This window comes from Cornus florida, unplaced genomic scaffold, assembly GCF_030987335.1.
Source record: "Cornus florida cultivar Cherokee Brave unplaced genomic scaffold, ASM3098733v1 CherokeeBrave_3.0.0_Hap2_Chr09, whole genome shotgun sequence".
Classification (NCBI taxonomy): Eukaryota; Viridiplantae; Streptophyta; class Magnoliopsida; order Cornales; family Cornaceae; genus Cornus; species Cornus florida.
Genome location: NW_026775579.1, coordinates 72,356,697 through 72,372,152, shown reverse-complemented (window position 1 = coordinate 72,372,152; position 15,456 = coordinate 72,356,697). Strand labels below are relative to the sequence as shown.

General features: G+C 32.3%; 1 protein-coding gene across 1 annotated transcript; it reads right to left on the bottom strand.

The window, feature by feature from the left end:
* Positions 1 to 9,303: 9,303 nt before the first annotated feature.
* On the bottom strand, positions 9,304 to 14,786 carry LOC132274378 (uncharacterized). The gene is made up of 9 exons (XM_059775644.1): positions 14,578 to 14,786; positions 13,350 to 13,861; positions 13,059 to 13,112; positions 12,774 to 12,905; positions 11,860 to 11,910; positions 11,587 to 11,631; positions 11,004 to 11,045; positions 10,399 to 10,889; positions 9,304 to 10,296 (listed from the first exon to the last, which is right to left on the bottom strand). Coding segments are annotated over exons 1-9 (1,986 nt in total). The 5' UTR covers positions 14,580 to 14,786; the 3' UTR covers positions 9,304 to 9,639.
* Positions 14,787 to 15,456: the final 670 nt, after the last annotated feature.

Here is a 15,456-nt window from a genome sequence, read left to right as displayed (position 1 = left end):
ACATTAGTTAGAACTTTTGAAAATACATATATATATATGTATATATATATATATATGTATTTTCAAAAGTTCTAACTAATGTTGTTTATAAATTTGCCCCCCTCCCCCCCCCCCCCAACCTCAAGATCCTGGCTCCGCCCCCCAACCTCAAGATCCTGGCTCCGCCCCTGTAGGGATCATAATATTTACAAGGAAGGAACATAGCATAATGAACCCTAAGAGAGACAAATGAACCCTACAGAACAAACATAGACATAGAAGACAAAAAAAACCCTAACTGTTAAAGACACAGATGCTAACGAACTAACACATACATAGACAAACCCTAATCGGTTAAATACTATGAACAAATATCAACGATAACCAACAAATCGTATAGACAACAAACAAAAGTATAAAAAAAAATTAGTGAGAACTTACGAATCGAAGGACAGAGACACTTTCCTATATGCTTAGAGTGAGATGATATTCTTCAAAAGATTGTATGTATGGCCCATTCGCTACTTTTTTCAAACAATCATGGTCGTCATTACTATCGTGATTATTGGAAAATTAAACCAAATTCATGAACCAACTCAAATATGGAATACATGAACCAACTCATATGTGAAATACATGAACTATCTCATTGGGAGATGAAACACTTGTGTTAAAGTTAGTGTCTTAATTATTGTCTTGTATTTTGTGTCTTTCTAGAGTTATGTATTAGTGCCTATAAATACATGTTCTTGATATCTTTTGTAAGCAAGAAGTGAGAAAGAATATATCAAATTTTATGAGTTTTATATAAAAGTTGTGTGTACATGTGTCCTCCTTCTTTATATTGAGTGCCTCCTATAAATTGGTATCATAGCCTCTTTTAAATTGTTATCAAAGCCTTAATGATTCTATCAATCTAAAAGTATGAAAGGTGGAGTGATTTTGAAGCGTGAAACAAAATAATATCTGGCTCGTGAAAAATCAATTCAAAAAAGATTCAAGAATGAGGTGATTTTGGCACCGAAAAATGAATAAAAAAAATTGATTCTCTCAAATTATGTCTACTGGAGCAATATCATTTCGGTTTATCTTAACGCATGTGGTTTTTGGTATGATGTGATAAAAAATCCAAAGTGTTTTCAGCTAAACAAAAAAGAAAGAAAAAGTGGTACTCAAGATATTGAAGAATGTAATTAATGAAGAAGTTTGGAACATGTTGAAAATTTGAAATTTCCAAGTTAGGTATGGCAAAAGCTTGAATTTATGTTTTCATCTAATTATAAATTGTAATGACCCAATCATTTTCCTTTTTTTCCTTTTTCTAAAATTTTACGGATAATTTTTTTCCATTGAATTTTCTTTTCTGAATTTGGTTACTCATCGATTAGTGTTGTCTCGAATACTCAGAGATGGTTTTCGAGACTCTTTCTTTTGAATTGACAATTTCCTTTAAGGACCGAGTTATTTCCGTATTTTCATTTTTTTGGACACTATTCATTTTTCGTTCTTTTCTCGTTTGTCACTTTGCTAGCATAACCTCACTTTCCGTGTTTGGAGTTGAGTTTTGACTTCATGAGTTTTCATTCCAGTTGATTTCTTCGAAACGCGTAGCTTTACTTCAGGAGAAAAGCTCGCCAGTTGTTTCTTTCTCCTGTAGGGGCGTGGATGAAAGGATTCTTCAGAAATATTGATGTTTCTTGGGATGTTTTTCATAAATATCTTTTGAAGATATTTATTTCAGGGGTTTTTAAGGAAATATCTTTTGGAAGATATTTTCATTCTAGGCAGTTTTGCAATTATCTTTTCTTGGAGGGGTCATTGTGCAATTAATGAAAGTTATTACAAAGTGCCTCATTTTGAGCCTGGATTCTCGCACAGGATTCATTTTCACATTTCATTGAGTTGGGAACTCTTAGAATCTCCTTCCGGTCGTTTTCCCCAGTTTTAGGGTTTTCGACCCCGGTTACCGCCGAACTTGTTCGTGGCATATCTTCCTGCACGGGACTTGATTTTCGACGGCGTTTCTTCTGTTATTCATTTTTTTTTTCATATCAGTTCTTTTTCGTTCATGGTGTTTTACTGTTTGAGCGTGTCTGCACAAATTTTACTTTTTCGGACCCGACGGGGCCCTTTCGGGGCAATTTTAGGGTTTTACTATAAATAGGGGGTTATAAAAAAATTAAAACATTTCATCACTTCTTCTTTGGCCGGCCAGCAGCAGCCATGGCAGCCCAAGGGGCTACCACCTTCTTTTCTTCTTTTTCACCTCCTTCCACTTTGTAAAATGTCGTAGTGCCTTAGCGTTTATCGTAAGCCTTGGCGAGGTGATCATTTCCCCCCTTATTAGAAGTCGATTTCGACCGTTTTTGAGTTCGAGTTTGGATTTTCATGGTGCCTCAAGGGTTAAAGTTGCTTCCCTCGTAGTCCCCGATATAATCTAGAAGTATCGTCAGATTCGAAGCTTTTTCCTTCTAGTAGGGATTTCAGATTTTATCTCAAAGTGAGGTAGGGAATGTTTTAGGTTTATATAATTGTTGTATTGAATGTATTTTATACTTATACAACTTGTATGCATGCCTAAGTATTTAATCTAGAATTTTAATTTATATATTTCTTTGTATAAGATTTAATTCACATGGATGTATATAACTTATAATTAAATTGTGGCATGCTATTAAATTAGGCCTTGATATGTTCATTAATATCTATTAAATTGGGAGGATTTGAATAAGTATTGCAACTTTTATTTAATCTTTCACTTGTATGAAAATTTAATTCATATGGTTGTAATAACATGTAATCAACTTGTAATATAATATTAAATTAGGTCTTAGTATGTTCTTTAACATATGTGAATTTGAGAATATTCGAAATTATTTTAAAATTTAGAGAAAATTAATTAATTAATTAATTAGGTTAATTAATTTTATTTTAAGTGTTCTACTCACTTCAATTGATTTTTAACTTGATATTATTGATGAACTTGGCACGTTCTATTATATATATTAAATTGAGAATATTTGAATAGATTTTAAGACTTTTATTTAAATATTTTCTTTGTATGGAATTTAATTCACATGGTTATACCTAACATGGAATGAACTTGCAATGTGATATTAAATTAGGCTTTAATATGGTCATTAACATATATGAAAATAAGAATATTTGAATGAGTGTGGTGAACTTTATTTAATTATTTTTTTGTATGAAGTTTAATTTCCCTAATTGTGAGTTAGGTAGAAATAACTTATAAAGTGTTATCAAACTAGGCTTTGCCATGACCTTTGACTTGTATTAATTTTAGAATATTTGGAGTTACTTTGTAATCTTGAGAATCTAATTATTTAATCTAATTAAATTCCATTATATACTTCCATTGAGGTAGTTAGGTATTGAAGTTGTTTTCATGCTTAACTTGTAAATTTGGAATTTGTTATATGATTACATTATAGTATTCTATGAGTAGAAGTTATAATTTAATTTGTTTAGATACACATTATATATTTAACATGTCGTATGCCATTGTAGCTTGAAGACATAGGATGAATATTGTGTATTTTATTTGACTTGTTTGTGCAAGGTAGTTAACTAATATATTGTGTATATGTATTATACCTCAATGCACAACTTATTGATTTTAGGAAAGCTTACAAGGACAATGTAATATGTTATGGCTAGGGCATGACTCTAGTACGTGGGATGAGAGCTCCCCCTGCAACATATAGTGCGCACTGGTCTGATGGCTAGTAACACTAAAATACCAATATACAGTTTGATTCCGGGTTTAGTGCGCACTAGGTAGTACCTTGCGGGTTAGTAACCTAAGATCAACTTGCTTGGTTATTGAGACCGTATATTCTTGTCTTGCCGCAACTACTTGATTTTGCATTCAATTTCAAGTTGTTTAATGTGGATTATTTATAACTTGTGATGTGGTGTTTGACATTTTAATTAGGTGTAGTATACATGTGTTTAGTATACTTGCATGCCTTGTTTTTCAATACAAGTTAATAGTACTAAATTGTCATAACTTGTTGTTTCCGTAGTTTAGATTTCAAGTTGTTAACTTTAATAATCTATGCCTAGATGCGTTGTATTAGAAGTTTTAATATTAGTTAAAATTGCATTGATATTGTAATTTGGATATTAATTGTTTAATATAGTCTAGGATGAGTCCTTAGACTCATTTGGAACATAAACTTTAGGTGGCATGAACCGTTTCGGTTGTTTTTGCATTTTAGGTTACAAGTTGATAACTTTGAATACATATATCTCGTTGCATTATACTATATGCTCCTATGTTGTTAAATTGCATGAATGATGTGGTTTATGCTAGAAATGCTCTAAGGTAATTTAGGATGCTCCCTGAGTCTCACATTTGACACAGATGCTAAGTGGCATGACCGTATGAATTGATTTATAGCAACTTAATAAGTTTATAAAATGTTAGGTCTATGCATGTTCATCTCCTACGAGTAGCTTTATGTTACTCACCCACGTAGTGGGGACATTTTCAGGTACATGATTCAAGATTTGGGGCTTTACATTTACTTTAGGATGTCTTATAGACTTGAAGTATCTATTTCATGAAAATGTTAGCATGAAATACTATTTTTGATTCAAAATGTCAAAACTTGTATATTTGGTTCTAAATATGTAATGATCACCTAAGTGCGCCATTTGGGATGTATTTGACATGTATGTAATGAGGCCATCGGCCAATGACATTTTATTTGTATTCTAAGTACTTTTATCTTTAAGTGATTTTATTGAAAAATAGAAAAATGACATACTTTAAACTTCACTACATTTGAATGGGGTGTAGAAAGTGCGCTTTAGCACTTCCATAAGGTTTCTTTATTTATGCATGAAGTGTGGCCAAGGGCCAAATGGTTTTTTGAAACCATTTTATAGTTTTAAGTTTCAAATTTTCTTTTAAAAGTCATTTTAGGCAAAATTTGAAGTTTAATAGGTGATATTTTGTATTTAGAGACCATTGAGGCCATAGGTCATTGGAATACGTGTAAATATGTATATTACGTTTGTGTGGATGCTCACCTTGTACAAAATATCACATTTGTGTGACATGAATGCTTATTAGTCTCAATTTTTCTATTTAAGGCATTTTCTTTGCATTTTGAGGTTCGGATAGGTCATATTGTACATCGGGTATTTTTGGGAGCCACGGACCATTCCTGTGCACTTAAAATCACTAAATACATTCGTATGCATAATCGTTTTAGCACAAAACACCATTTAGGGTCAAATGAACACTTGGTGCAAAGTTGTTTACCTTTTTTCTTTTCTTTTTTTAATTACCTAAACTGATTTAGGGCCATTTTGGGAATTTTTTAAAAAAAATAAATTCTAGCCTTGACATGGTCACACAGAAAAAGTGATTTTAGGGGAGATTTCTTCACAACATTTTTTCAGAAAATGCAGTCTCGGTCTCGAAAATCCTGTGTCAATTATGATTTTCTGTGCACACATGCATTTTTTGAAAAAGTCTATTATAAGGGCATTTTGGGAATTTCACGTCAAAAATAAAATTTTCTTTCGATATAGTCAGCTTGAAAAAATTATTTTGAGTAGGGTTTCTTCTTCGTGTTTTTCTAAAAAATGTCATTTAGTACCTCAAAATAGCACACGAATTTCAGCATTTTGCCTAGGTCACTATTCACTGTTGTCAAAACACAATTCATTGCTGTCAAAACACTATTCACAGCCGTGACGACGTCAAAACTTTGTTTTAACTTTTTGCTTCCATCCGGATTCCGAATCAAGTGATTATTGAGTCTAACTTGATTAATTTTTTGCTATCTTTCCAATGGTGTGCTCGATAGTATGCAGATCTTACTTGAAATTACCATTTTGCCCTTGGGACTAAATTTGTATTTTTTTAAAACGTCTCTTCCGCTTGTTTTCCTTTTGTTTTCGTAGCTTCATGAGAAGTCATGATTGTGTCTCAGGGATGGTGTACATTCCTAGAGACATTGTTTCTATGTAAAAAGACCATTTTGCCCTTGAGGGCTTATTTGGTCTTCTTCCGATCTTTTTTTTCCGCGTTTGTTCTCGTTGAGTTCCGTGGTCTTATAGAAGGTCACTTTGGCATCTTAGAGATGCATTGCATCTTTAGAGACTTGGTTTCTCTTTTCGCTTCCGCATTTAGATCCGTTATCAGGTCAAACTTTGGTTCATCAAAGGACGCACTGGCTTAAAAAATTAGGGCCGTCACATAAATTCAAATCAGTATTCACTGAATATTGATTCCCAAATTATAATGAAGATGGATATTTTGAAAAAATTCTTTGAGAAGATGAAAATGAAGAGAATTTTGATGAGATGGAAAAAAAAAAAAAGATTTAGAAAAATAGAATTTGATGAGAAAAGTTAAAAGATGGAAGACGAGAAAATTTTAGAAGTGGAGTTTAAAATAGAAGCAAAAGGAGTTAATGGTGATGAAGAAAAAAATTTAAGAGAAGAAAAAGAGGAAAAATAAGAATTAGTAAATACTAATGGTGAAGTACTTAAAGAGGTAGAATTAAAAAAAAAATCAAGTTAAAGAAGGTAAGAAAGAAATAGATAGTGAAGCGTTCACAAAAGAAGAAATTATCACAGTTGAATTTGGTGGAGGAATTGAAAATCTTGATGAAAAAAACAAAAGGTTTGAAATTCCACATGAAGTAATATATTCAATTTCTAAAGAAAATGAGTATGTTCAATTGGATGATTTTATTGTTGAAGAAAACTTAAGGAATTTTTCTATACGATATTTCTCAAGTGATACAACATGGGTGAACTTGGAAACATTCTTTAATTCAAGTAAGCAAGTCATTAGTAAATTCCTAAAGTTTAAAAATTTTCAAGCCAAGCTTAAGAACCATAGTGGAGATCAACTTCTAGTTCGGGTGAAGAAAAAGAATAGACTCATGAAGAAGACAAGATGCAAAGTCTGCACGGCAAAGAAGATTGCAAAGAATATTTTTGCATTTGAAAGCATTGGAAATTTGATGTACTTAATAGCTAAAAGGTCGGATATAATGTTTGCGGTAAGTTTGGTTAGTTGATTCATGGAGAAACCACACTCAAGTCATTGGGAGGCTGCAAAAAGAATTTTGATCGGTACATGAAAAGAACCATTGATTATGGTACTTTTTTATAAGCAACTGTTCCGGTTAAACTTGTTGGCTACACGGATCAATAGTGACTTGGCGGGAAGTATTGATGATAGTAAGAGCACATCTGACTATGTTTTTAATCTTGGAGGCGGTGCAATTTCATGGAGTTCGAAGAAGGAAACTATTGTGGCTCTTTCTACAATGGAAGCGGAGTATATTGCTACCTCACTTGTCGGTTGTCAAATCATTTGGTTGCAAGGTATTTTGGAAAATCTCAAGCATAAGCAAGAACTAATAGGCCAACAACATTATTTTGTGACAATAGTTCAACTATCTCTATTACAAAAGACCCAGTTCTACATGGAAGGACGAAGCATATTCACATCCGTTATCATTTCTTGAGGGAGATTGTTAATGAAGGAATTATTCAAGTTGAATATTGCAAGACGGATGAACAATTGGCAGATTTATTAACAAAGCCTCTCGGTGGAATTTTATTCAAGAAGAATCTTGCGAAGTTGGGAATGAAAAGCAAATTTGGTTTACGGGAGGCATTGTTGAAAAATTAAACCAAATTCATGAACCAACTCAAATGTGGAATACATGAACCAACTCGATCATATGTGGAATACATAAACTATCTCATTGGAAGATGAAACACTTGTGTTAAAGTTAGTGTCTTAATTATTCTCTTGTATTTTGTGTCTTTTTAGATCGGGTCATGTATTAAGTGAGAAAGAATATATCAAAATTTGTGAGTTTAATATAAAAGTTGTGTGTGTTCTCCTTTTTCATATTCAGTGCCTCCTACAATGATTGTTTACTTCTTCAAACGATGACTACTTTCTAGGGTTTCTGTGTTCTCCCTCTGAAGACGAAGTCTTAGGTGGGTGAGACAAAGTGTTGGCTGGGTGACATGAGGGTAAAAAATGTGGCTAAGTTTTAGTCCACAAAAGTGTTAGGGTTTTTACAATCATGTCTTATTGGCGGAGATCCGACGAGGAGGAGGACAATGATGATTTTGATGAAGGTCGGCGTGGTGGATGTCACAGCCTGAAGAGGCGGTCGGGGTCTGAATTCTTTGACCTCAAGGCGGTTGTGGACAGCGATGAAGAAGAAAAAGAGAAAGAATGCGAAGACGGTTAGGGTTTCTTTCCTATGTTTTAATTCTCTCTAAATCTGTACGCATATTTTGAGGTTTATCGAGTGATTCTGCAAGCATGAAGAGGAATGATTCAAATTGGAGGCAAAATACTGAAATATAAACATGGTTGAAGTTCTTAAGATTAATTTTTTTAATGAAGTTGATAAATATGTGTGTGTACGTGTTTGCAGTGACTTTGAACTGAGGTTAGAATTGAATTTAGGATGGCCATGGGGTCCAACTATCAACAAACCAATAGAGCTCATAGAAAGAAGCTAGATTGATTTTGGTGTTATACATAATACATATTGCCTTTGCATACATAAATTATTTGTATTAGCATGTTCCTTCATGGTGAAATGATTTATTATCGATATTGCATAGTGCTTTGGGTTATACAAATTCTGCAAGCGGCTGCATAATATAATATACCTTGTACTTATATTAAATATTGGCTCCGTTTGTTTCAACGTAAAATATTTTTAAAAAAATAAAAATATTAAAACATAATAATAATAATTTACTCATTAATTTTTAACTACGTCCCGTTCCGATGAATTCGACCTCAACCTCAACCTAAATATTTGCCAAACACCGATTGATAGTGAGCTGGAGGTAGCTGTTTGTCTAATACAAAAGTACATTGACAAAGGATCTGAATTGCAAATTAGGTCAGTCATAGCCCTCGATCATCTCAGAAACTATATATATATATATATATATATATATATAGTTATATATATTGAAGCAGACAAAGAAGCCCATGTGAAGGAGGTACGCAGTATCAAGGTATCATACATTTGTGTGGCTCAACTAAATGAAGAGCTTTGCAAAAAATCTATCCATGCATATATATATATGTGTGTGTGTGATGATTTGACCCTTTTACAATTGATTCTGCTTAAGGCTTGCAGGGGGTGTGAGGAACATATATTCTAATAAAGTATTTCTTGTCCCAACAAAAGAGATGACTAATGTCCATTCTATGGAAAGCAAAGCTATTAATCTTATTTTATTTTTCTTCATGATCTTTAAGTTTTTTTTTTTTTTTTTTTAGGTTGTAGATGTGGATGTTAATGGACGAGAGTTACAGTGAAACTAATTCCCCGGATCGATTTAAAGGCTCTGGCAAAAAAATTGGTATATCTTAATTATATGTTTGAGGAGAGATGCATTATTCAACTAGATAATAATAAACAAATAATAAAAAATAAAAAAAACCTAAGTAAATAATGGGAAATTAAGAATTGGCCATTCCATCTTTCAGAAATATATATATATATATATATGCACACTCTTATTCTGCTTGAAGCATATGTCATCCATATAATTACAAGTACAAATAGCAATTTTATTGAACCACACCACAATCATTAATTGCATAATAATTAATTATACCTAGGGCTCTTTGGGTTTTGGAAGATCACGTAGGTTGTGGAGGAAGGAACATTTTGTTCTCCGCTTGAAGAGCGCATGTCCATAGGTAGATGAGACTAGGTTAAGAAACATCGGAAATTGCAACCAAGCAAATATGATTGCTGGGACACTAGCTGCCCCAGAAAACAAAGTGATTGGAGTAGGCGACCAACTAATTCGTTCGCCAAGCACTATAACAAGGGTGGCGCCAAAAGCAACCATCATGGTTGCAATAGAGATGAAAAGGGTAGCCAGACCAGTTATCAGTCGAGTGTGTAATGACCATCGGAAACTTTGTTGGATATATCGTGAAGTGATGATGCTCAGGAACATTAACAATGAAATAGTTGAAGTCAATAGAGAGAGTGCATCTGCTGTAATGTAAACCATAAAGGATTTATACATTAGGAACTTGGGATTCCCGTTATCATCAGTACCACCAGGTAATGTGAAGGTTGCTGCAAACATAACAGTGACAATGAGAGTCGCCACGATTGTAAATGATTCTGCTGTATCTCTCATCCATTTTTCTCCTTCTTTCATTAATTCATAGTGATAGCTTGAGTCCAAATCTGGAGGAGTTTCTCCATACTCATTAGCTTTTAGTTTGTATGAAGATGGGACCATCCTCTTCACCTCCTTTATATCATCAATGAGAAAGAACAAATTAAATTAACAATAAATATATATGGAAGTTCCAATCAGTACTAACATATATAGCACATATAGATTATCCCATACCTCGTACCATTGTAGTTCTCTCTGCATTATCAGAGCTGCATCTCGAGCTTTGCTGAATTCCTTGAGTGGTAAGTGTTGTTGTTCTCCTTGATTTTCCGAATCATCCTTTGAAAGTAGTCCTCTGTATTTATCATTCATTACCAGTGGGCATGCAGCTATATGTAATATGGTGTTTGATTTTACCAGTCTTCCAGTGATCTTGTTTCTTTGTTCAGTAGTTAAACCATAAATGAGGTTCCATATTTTCTCCTGACGCCAAGCAACTGCAAGGTGAAATATACTTCCACTTTTTTTACCCCCCCATAACAAAGCAGGATTAGACCTCAACATTTCCTCAACAAATTCAACATTCCCACATTTGATGGCTCTTTTTAGTGCCTCGAAGTATACTACTTCAACATGATTAATATCAAAAGTCCACTCAGGGGAGCACATATTGTTCAGTAGCTCATGGGCTTGCTTGTTGTTCCGTACTTCAGCCACAATAGATTCTTATCCAAGTAGAAATATGATTAAATTAAACAAAAACAAAAAATAGTTAATATTAAAAAGTATTGGGAAATTAAGCAGTAACCTTATGAATAGTATAGTTCCCTCATGCGTACCTATTGCTTTACCAACCTTGGATGCTTTAAGAAAATTGAGCACTGTAATACATTTCATGAAAAAAAAAAAAAAAAAAAAAAAAAGAAGATATTACACAGCAGAACACATCTAATTAACATTATTTTTTAACATAATATCTGTTAAAATTAATATATATATATATATATATATATAGTTGCTTCAATATTCTTTCTTCTTCTTCTCTCTTCACAATCTCTTCCATTGATCTCTTTTCTTCTCTAATCTCTCGACACATTTTCATCTCTATCTACAGAGCTTTTACCCACAGGTAGGTGAGCAAGTAATACAAATCTTTTTTGGGTAAGGAATACTTAAATCATCATTATAAATCAAAGCTCAATCGAGTAGGAATTTGGGGCACACATAACTAAAACTATTTACAACAATTGTAGTGTGACAGTACTTTTAAAGTAGAGACAGAAAAACACAAATAGAAAGTGAAAGATATGCAAATATAATTCCTCCAGATAAATAATATATTGTAGAGTTTCTTTTATATATAAATATATATATAACAGATTATATATACTTTTATTATTGTAATTTCATATTATTTCTTACTTTTACCCCAAAATGAAATTCTCTGGTTGATCCCTCCATGCATGGCTGCGTGAAAAAGGAAAAAGTTATACATGAATCATGATGACTACTTTAGAATTAACATCATAAAAGCATAGAAGATGTTTCACAAATCCTATATATATATATCAAGGATTCAATGGAAATATATTGTAAAGAGAACTATATATTAATATATATCAATAGGAGAGTATCTAACAGATTATACACACACACACACACACTATATAATCTTAATTTCTCATTATTACTTACTTCCCACAGATGAAATTTCCGGGTCCCGCCCTCCATATGGAAGTAATGATACTGCATGAAAAAAGCAAAAATTATACATGATGATTATAATGATACTGCATGAACATTATAAAATCAATTGATGATGTTTAACAAATCGTATACATACATCAATGAGTGTGTGTGTGTGTGTGTGTATCCTAAATTAGTAATGTAGCTGTTGAAGGATGTGACGGGCTCAAGAGCGCGTATCTGCATGCAAATATATTTGAAAAAGCAAGAGCTAGGCCCCTCACCTCGAGTATTAATTTTCCTTTTAGGAAGGTAGTTTTTATTTTTATTATTATTATTATTTTTTTTTCTGAAAGTAAAAAGTTTAATGCATTACTATTATATATAATTGTATAAATGTACAGGTCATTGTGAAAGCCCATGAGCGGCAGCACGATTAAAGATTACAGAGCCCATAGGCCCAACCCAAGCCCAAAGTTAGAGTAATTACTGTACCAAAAAGTTGTGACCTAATAATAAATTTTGGCAACCCACGAATTGGGGTATGGATATTGAAGTGGTTAAAATAAATTGTTTGAAATTGAGGTTGGAATTTATTTTCGGTATTGTATAAGTGGAAGAGTTTACAAAATAATCTCATGCAGTTCATAAATAGATGAACAGTGCGAATAGGCAAAAGATTAATTTTAGATTGATGCCAACCATACCTCAAAACATTGAACGTCAACGTTTTAAGGCATAAGATTTGTCTTGTGATAGGAGGGAATTCAAGTCGCTGTCCTAATCAGTTACAGCTCTTAAAATACAATTAATACATTAGGTATGTGATTAATTAATGAGACCGAAACATAGCAATAGGAAATTAAGAAAGAGAAAATAAATAAATAAAGACAAATTAATTAAGTAGATGAGAATGTATTTACAGTAATATATCCATCTCTTAAAATATCCGGGTTGAGAGAATGCAGACACCATCTCTGCCATTGTATACAAGCCATCTTTAAAATCCATCGGTCCTGATCCCTCCAAGATTTCTCCAAATTCCCTTGCCAACCCTTTGAGTGCATGTATCAATGAAAGAGAGAGGAGATATTTCATTAATTAGTTATTAATTATATATATATATATGTGTGTGTGTGTGTGTGTGTATATAATTAATGAAATTTTGTATTGTGTGTGTATATATATCACGTACATATATTACATACCAAATTGCTCGCAGTTAATAAATTCCCTGAACGTACTCCAATTTAGAAAACTATCTGAAAGTTTGAACAAATAATTTAGGTATATAATTATGCAATATGTTTGTGACGCGTACTACGTACTTCATGTATGAAAATATAAAAAAAGTGAAATCCTTCACTTTCTGATCATATAATTATGCAATATGTTAGAACAAATGATCATGTTGTAGGTCACCTTGAAAGAAGTTGTTAATTATAGAGCACACAAAGTGTATATATATATATATATATATATATATACACACAACGCACCTGCCCGTCGCCAAGATAAGCGTGAACAATTAGCTAATTCAAATAACATGCTCCAGTTATCGTAAATTGCAGCGAGATTGACCGGCAATTCTCCATCCGGATTTTCCGTTAATGACACAAGCCAGTCCGGGCGATCAAGTACTCGTTTTGAAATTGTTGTGTTTGCAGCTCTCGCAGCAATGTGAAGTGGTGTGTCGCCATAAGCATCTTTGACACACAGCTTTTCATCATCAGAATCACTCATATCCTCCATCCTCTTAAAAAGCACTTCCACCAACTCCACTTTCCCGTGCGAGAAAGCAACGTGCATGGGCGTCTCCCCTATTATGGAAACCCTATCGTATATTGCCTCTGGATGTTTATCCAGAAAGGCATTCACAACCTCCAACTCACCTTTCACCAAGGCCATGTATAGGGGTATATATTTAATATTTATATGATGGTCACTATCATATTCTCTGTCCTCCTCAATTGTTATTTCAATATGTGGTACTGCTGCTGGTGGCCTTGACCTGCATATATATATATATATATATATATATGCACAATTAATTAATGAATATATTATTACATCACTATATATATATATATATTCTTTCTGTATCAGAATCAATAATCCATTTCAATGTTTGTGTTCATCGTTCACATGCACTCATTGTGTAATAAGGGTGTGTTTGTTTTAGTTTTTCATTACAGTTTCCTAATTTTAAAACAAAATCTGTTATGTTTTTTTGAATATTGACAATTTTTTAAAACTCACTTTAAAAAAAACAATTGTCTTTTATTTTTCTCTAAAAATAGTTCTCAAATTTTTAATTATTGATAAGTGTTTTTAAAAAATTGAACAAGTATTTATTAGGTTTCTTTTCTTTCAAAAATAAATAAATATCCAAACTCTCACACATGCATGCATAACAACTAATACTTAGAGAAATACATACTATAGAATTTAAGTGCTTAGAGATCTAATAAGTCAACAAATACAATATTAGTGAACCAAAAGGCAAATGTTAGAAAATATTGGTAAACATATACACAGGAATTAATTAGGTCTAATCAGTAACAATTATAACATATATAAATTTAGTGAACCGATCGATATGCAAACATTATATAATGTAGACATATAGACAGGAATTAGAATCTAATAAATTAACAATTGTGTAATATATAAATATATATGTATATGTATAGATGTGTATGCAGGCCTACAATAAAAGTATTTTACATGATTAGGGAAAAGCTGAGGCTCCTCTTCACTTTCCTCCACTTCTGGAATTATAAGTCTATAATAAATACAATCAGTTTAGGTCTAATACTTGCCTTTTATAGTAAAACATATTATTCCTTCCTCTTCCTTCAGCCGAATAAAGGTTATTCTGTTCTTTTAGTTTTTTTTTTTTTTTTTTTTTTCAATAAAGGTTTTTCTTCTCATGGTTGATTCTGTCTTATTCTTCACTTACGAAGAGTAAGACACAATTTTTAAGTGAAGAATAAGACATCAACCATGGGAATATATATAGTTCTTAAGTAAAGACAATGATAGAATCTTTAGGGGAAGTATATATATATATATATGGATCAAATGCAGAAAATACCTCAAAAGATTCTGTCTTACCCTTCACTTAAATATATATATATATATATATATATATATATATGGGTCAAGTGCAAAAAATACTCCTAAAAGACCTAAAGATTCTGTATTACTCTTCACTTAAGAACTCTATATTTTTTATGATCTAATATATATATATATCTTAAATCAAGTGCAGAAAATAGTACCCCATATATATATATATATATGTCCCTTTTTATTCCTAGCTTGTAATGTGGCATTCTGATTCTACTTCACATAATAATGGTTAGAGAAATGATAGTGTACATTCTTTACTTTCCTTGTTTGCAACTTGTGAAAAAAGGGGAAGTACAATTCTTTACTTCACACACACCATATGATTTTGATACTCGCTTTAGTTGTACATGTGAGTCATGTGGTTTAGATTACTACTGTTGAAACTTAGAGCAAGACTGGTGATGTAAGGATGTCTTCACCAATCCACTCTCATTAAAGTATTTTTTTTATAAAAAAATAATTTGCTTCAAT

Bases quoted from the DNA above. Each gene is read 5' to 3' on its own strand.
- LOC132274378 (XM_059775644.1), bottom strand. The intron at 12,906-13,058 runs GTATGTAATATA...ATGCACTCAAAG, and splicing joins TATTAACTGCGAGCAATTTG to GGTTGGCAAGGGAATTTGGA. The intron at 11,632-11,859 runs GTAAGTAATAAT...TTTTTCACGCAG, and splicing joins GGAAATTTCATCTGTGGGAA to CCATGCATGGAGGGATCAAC.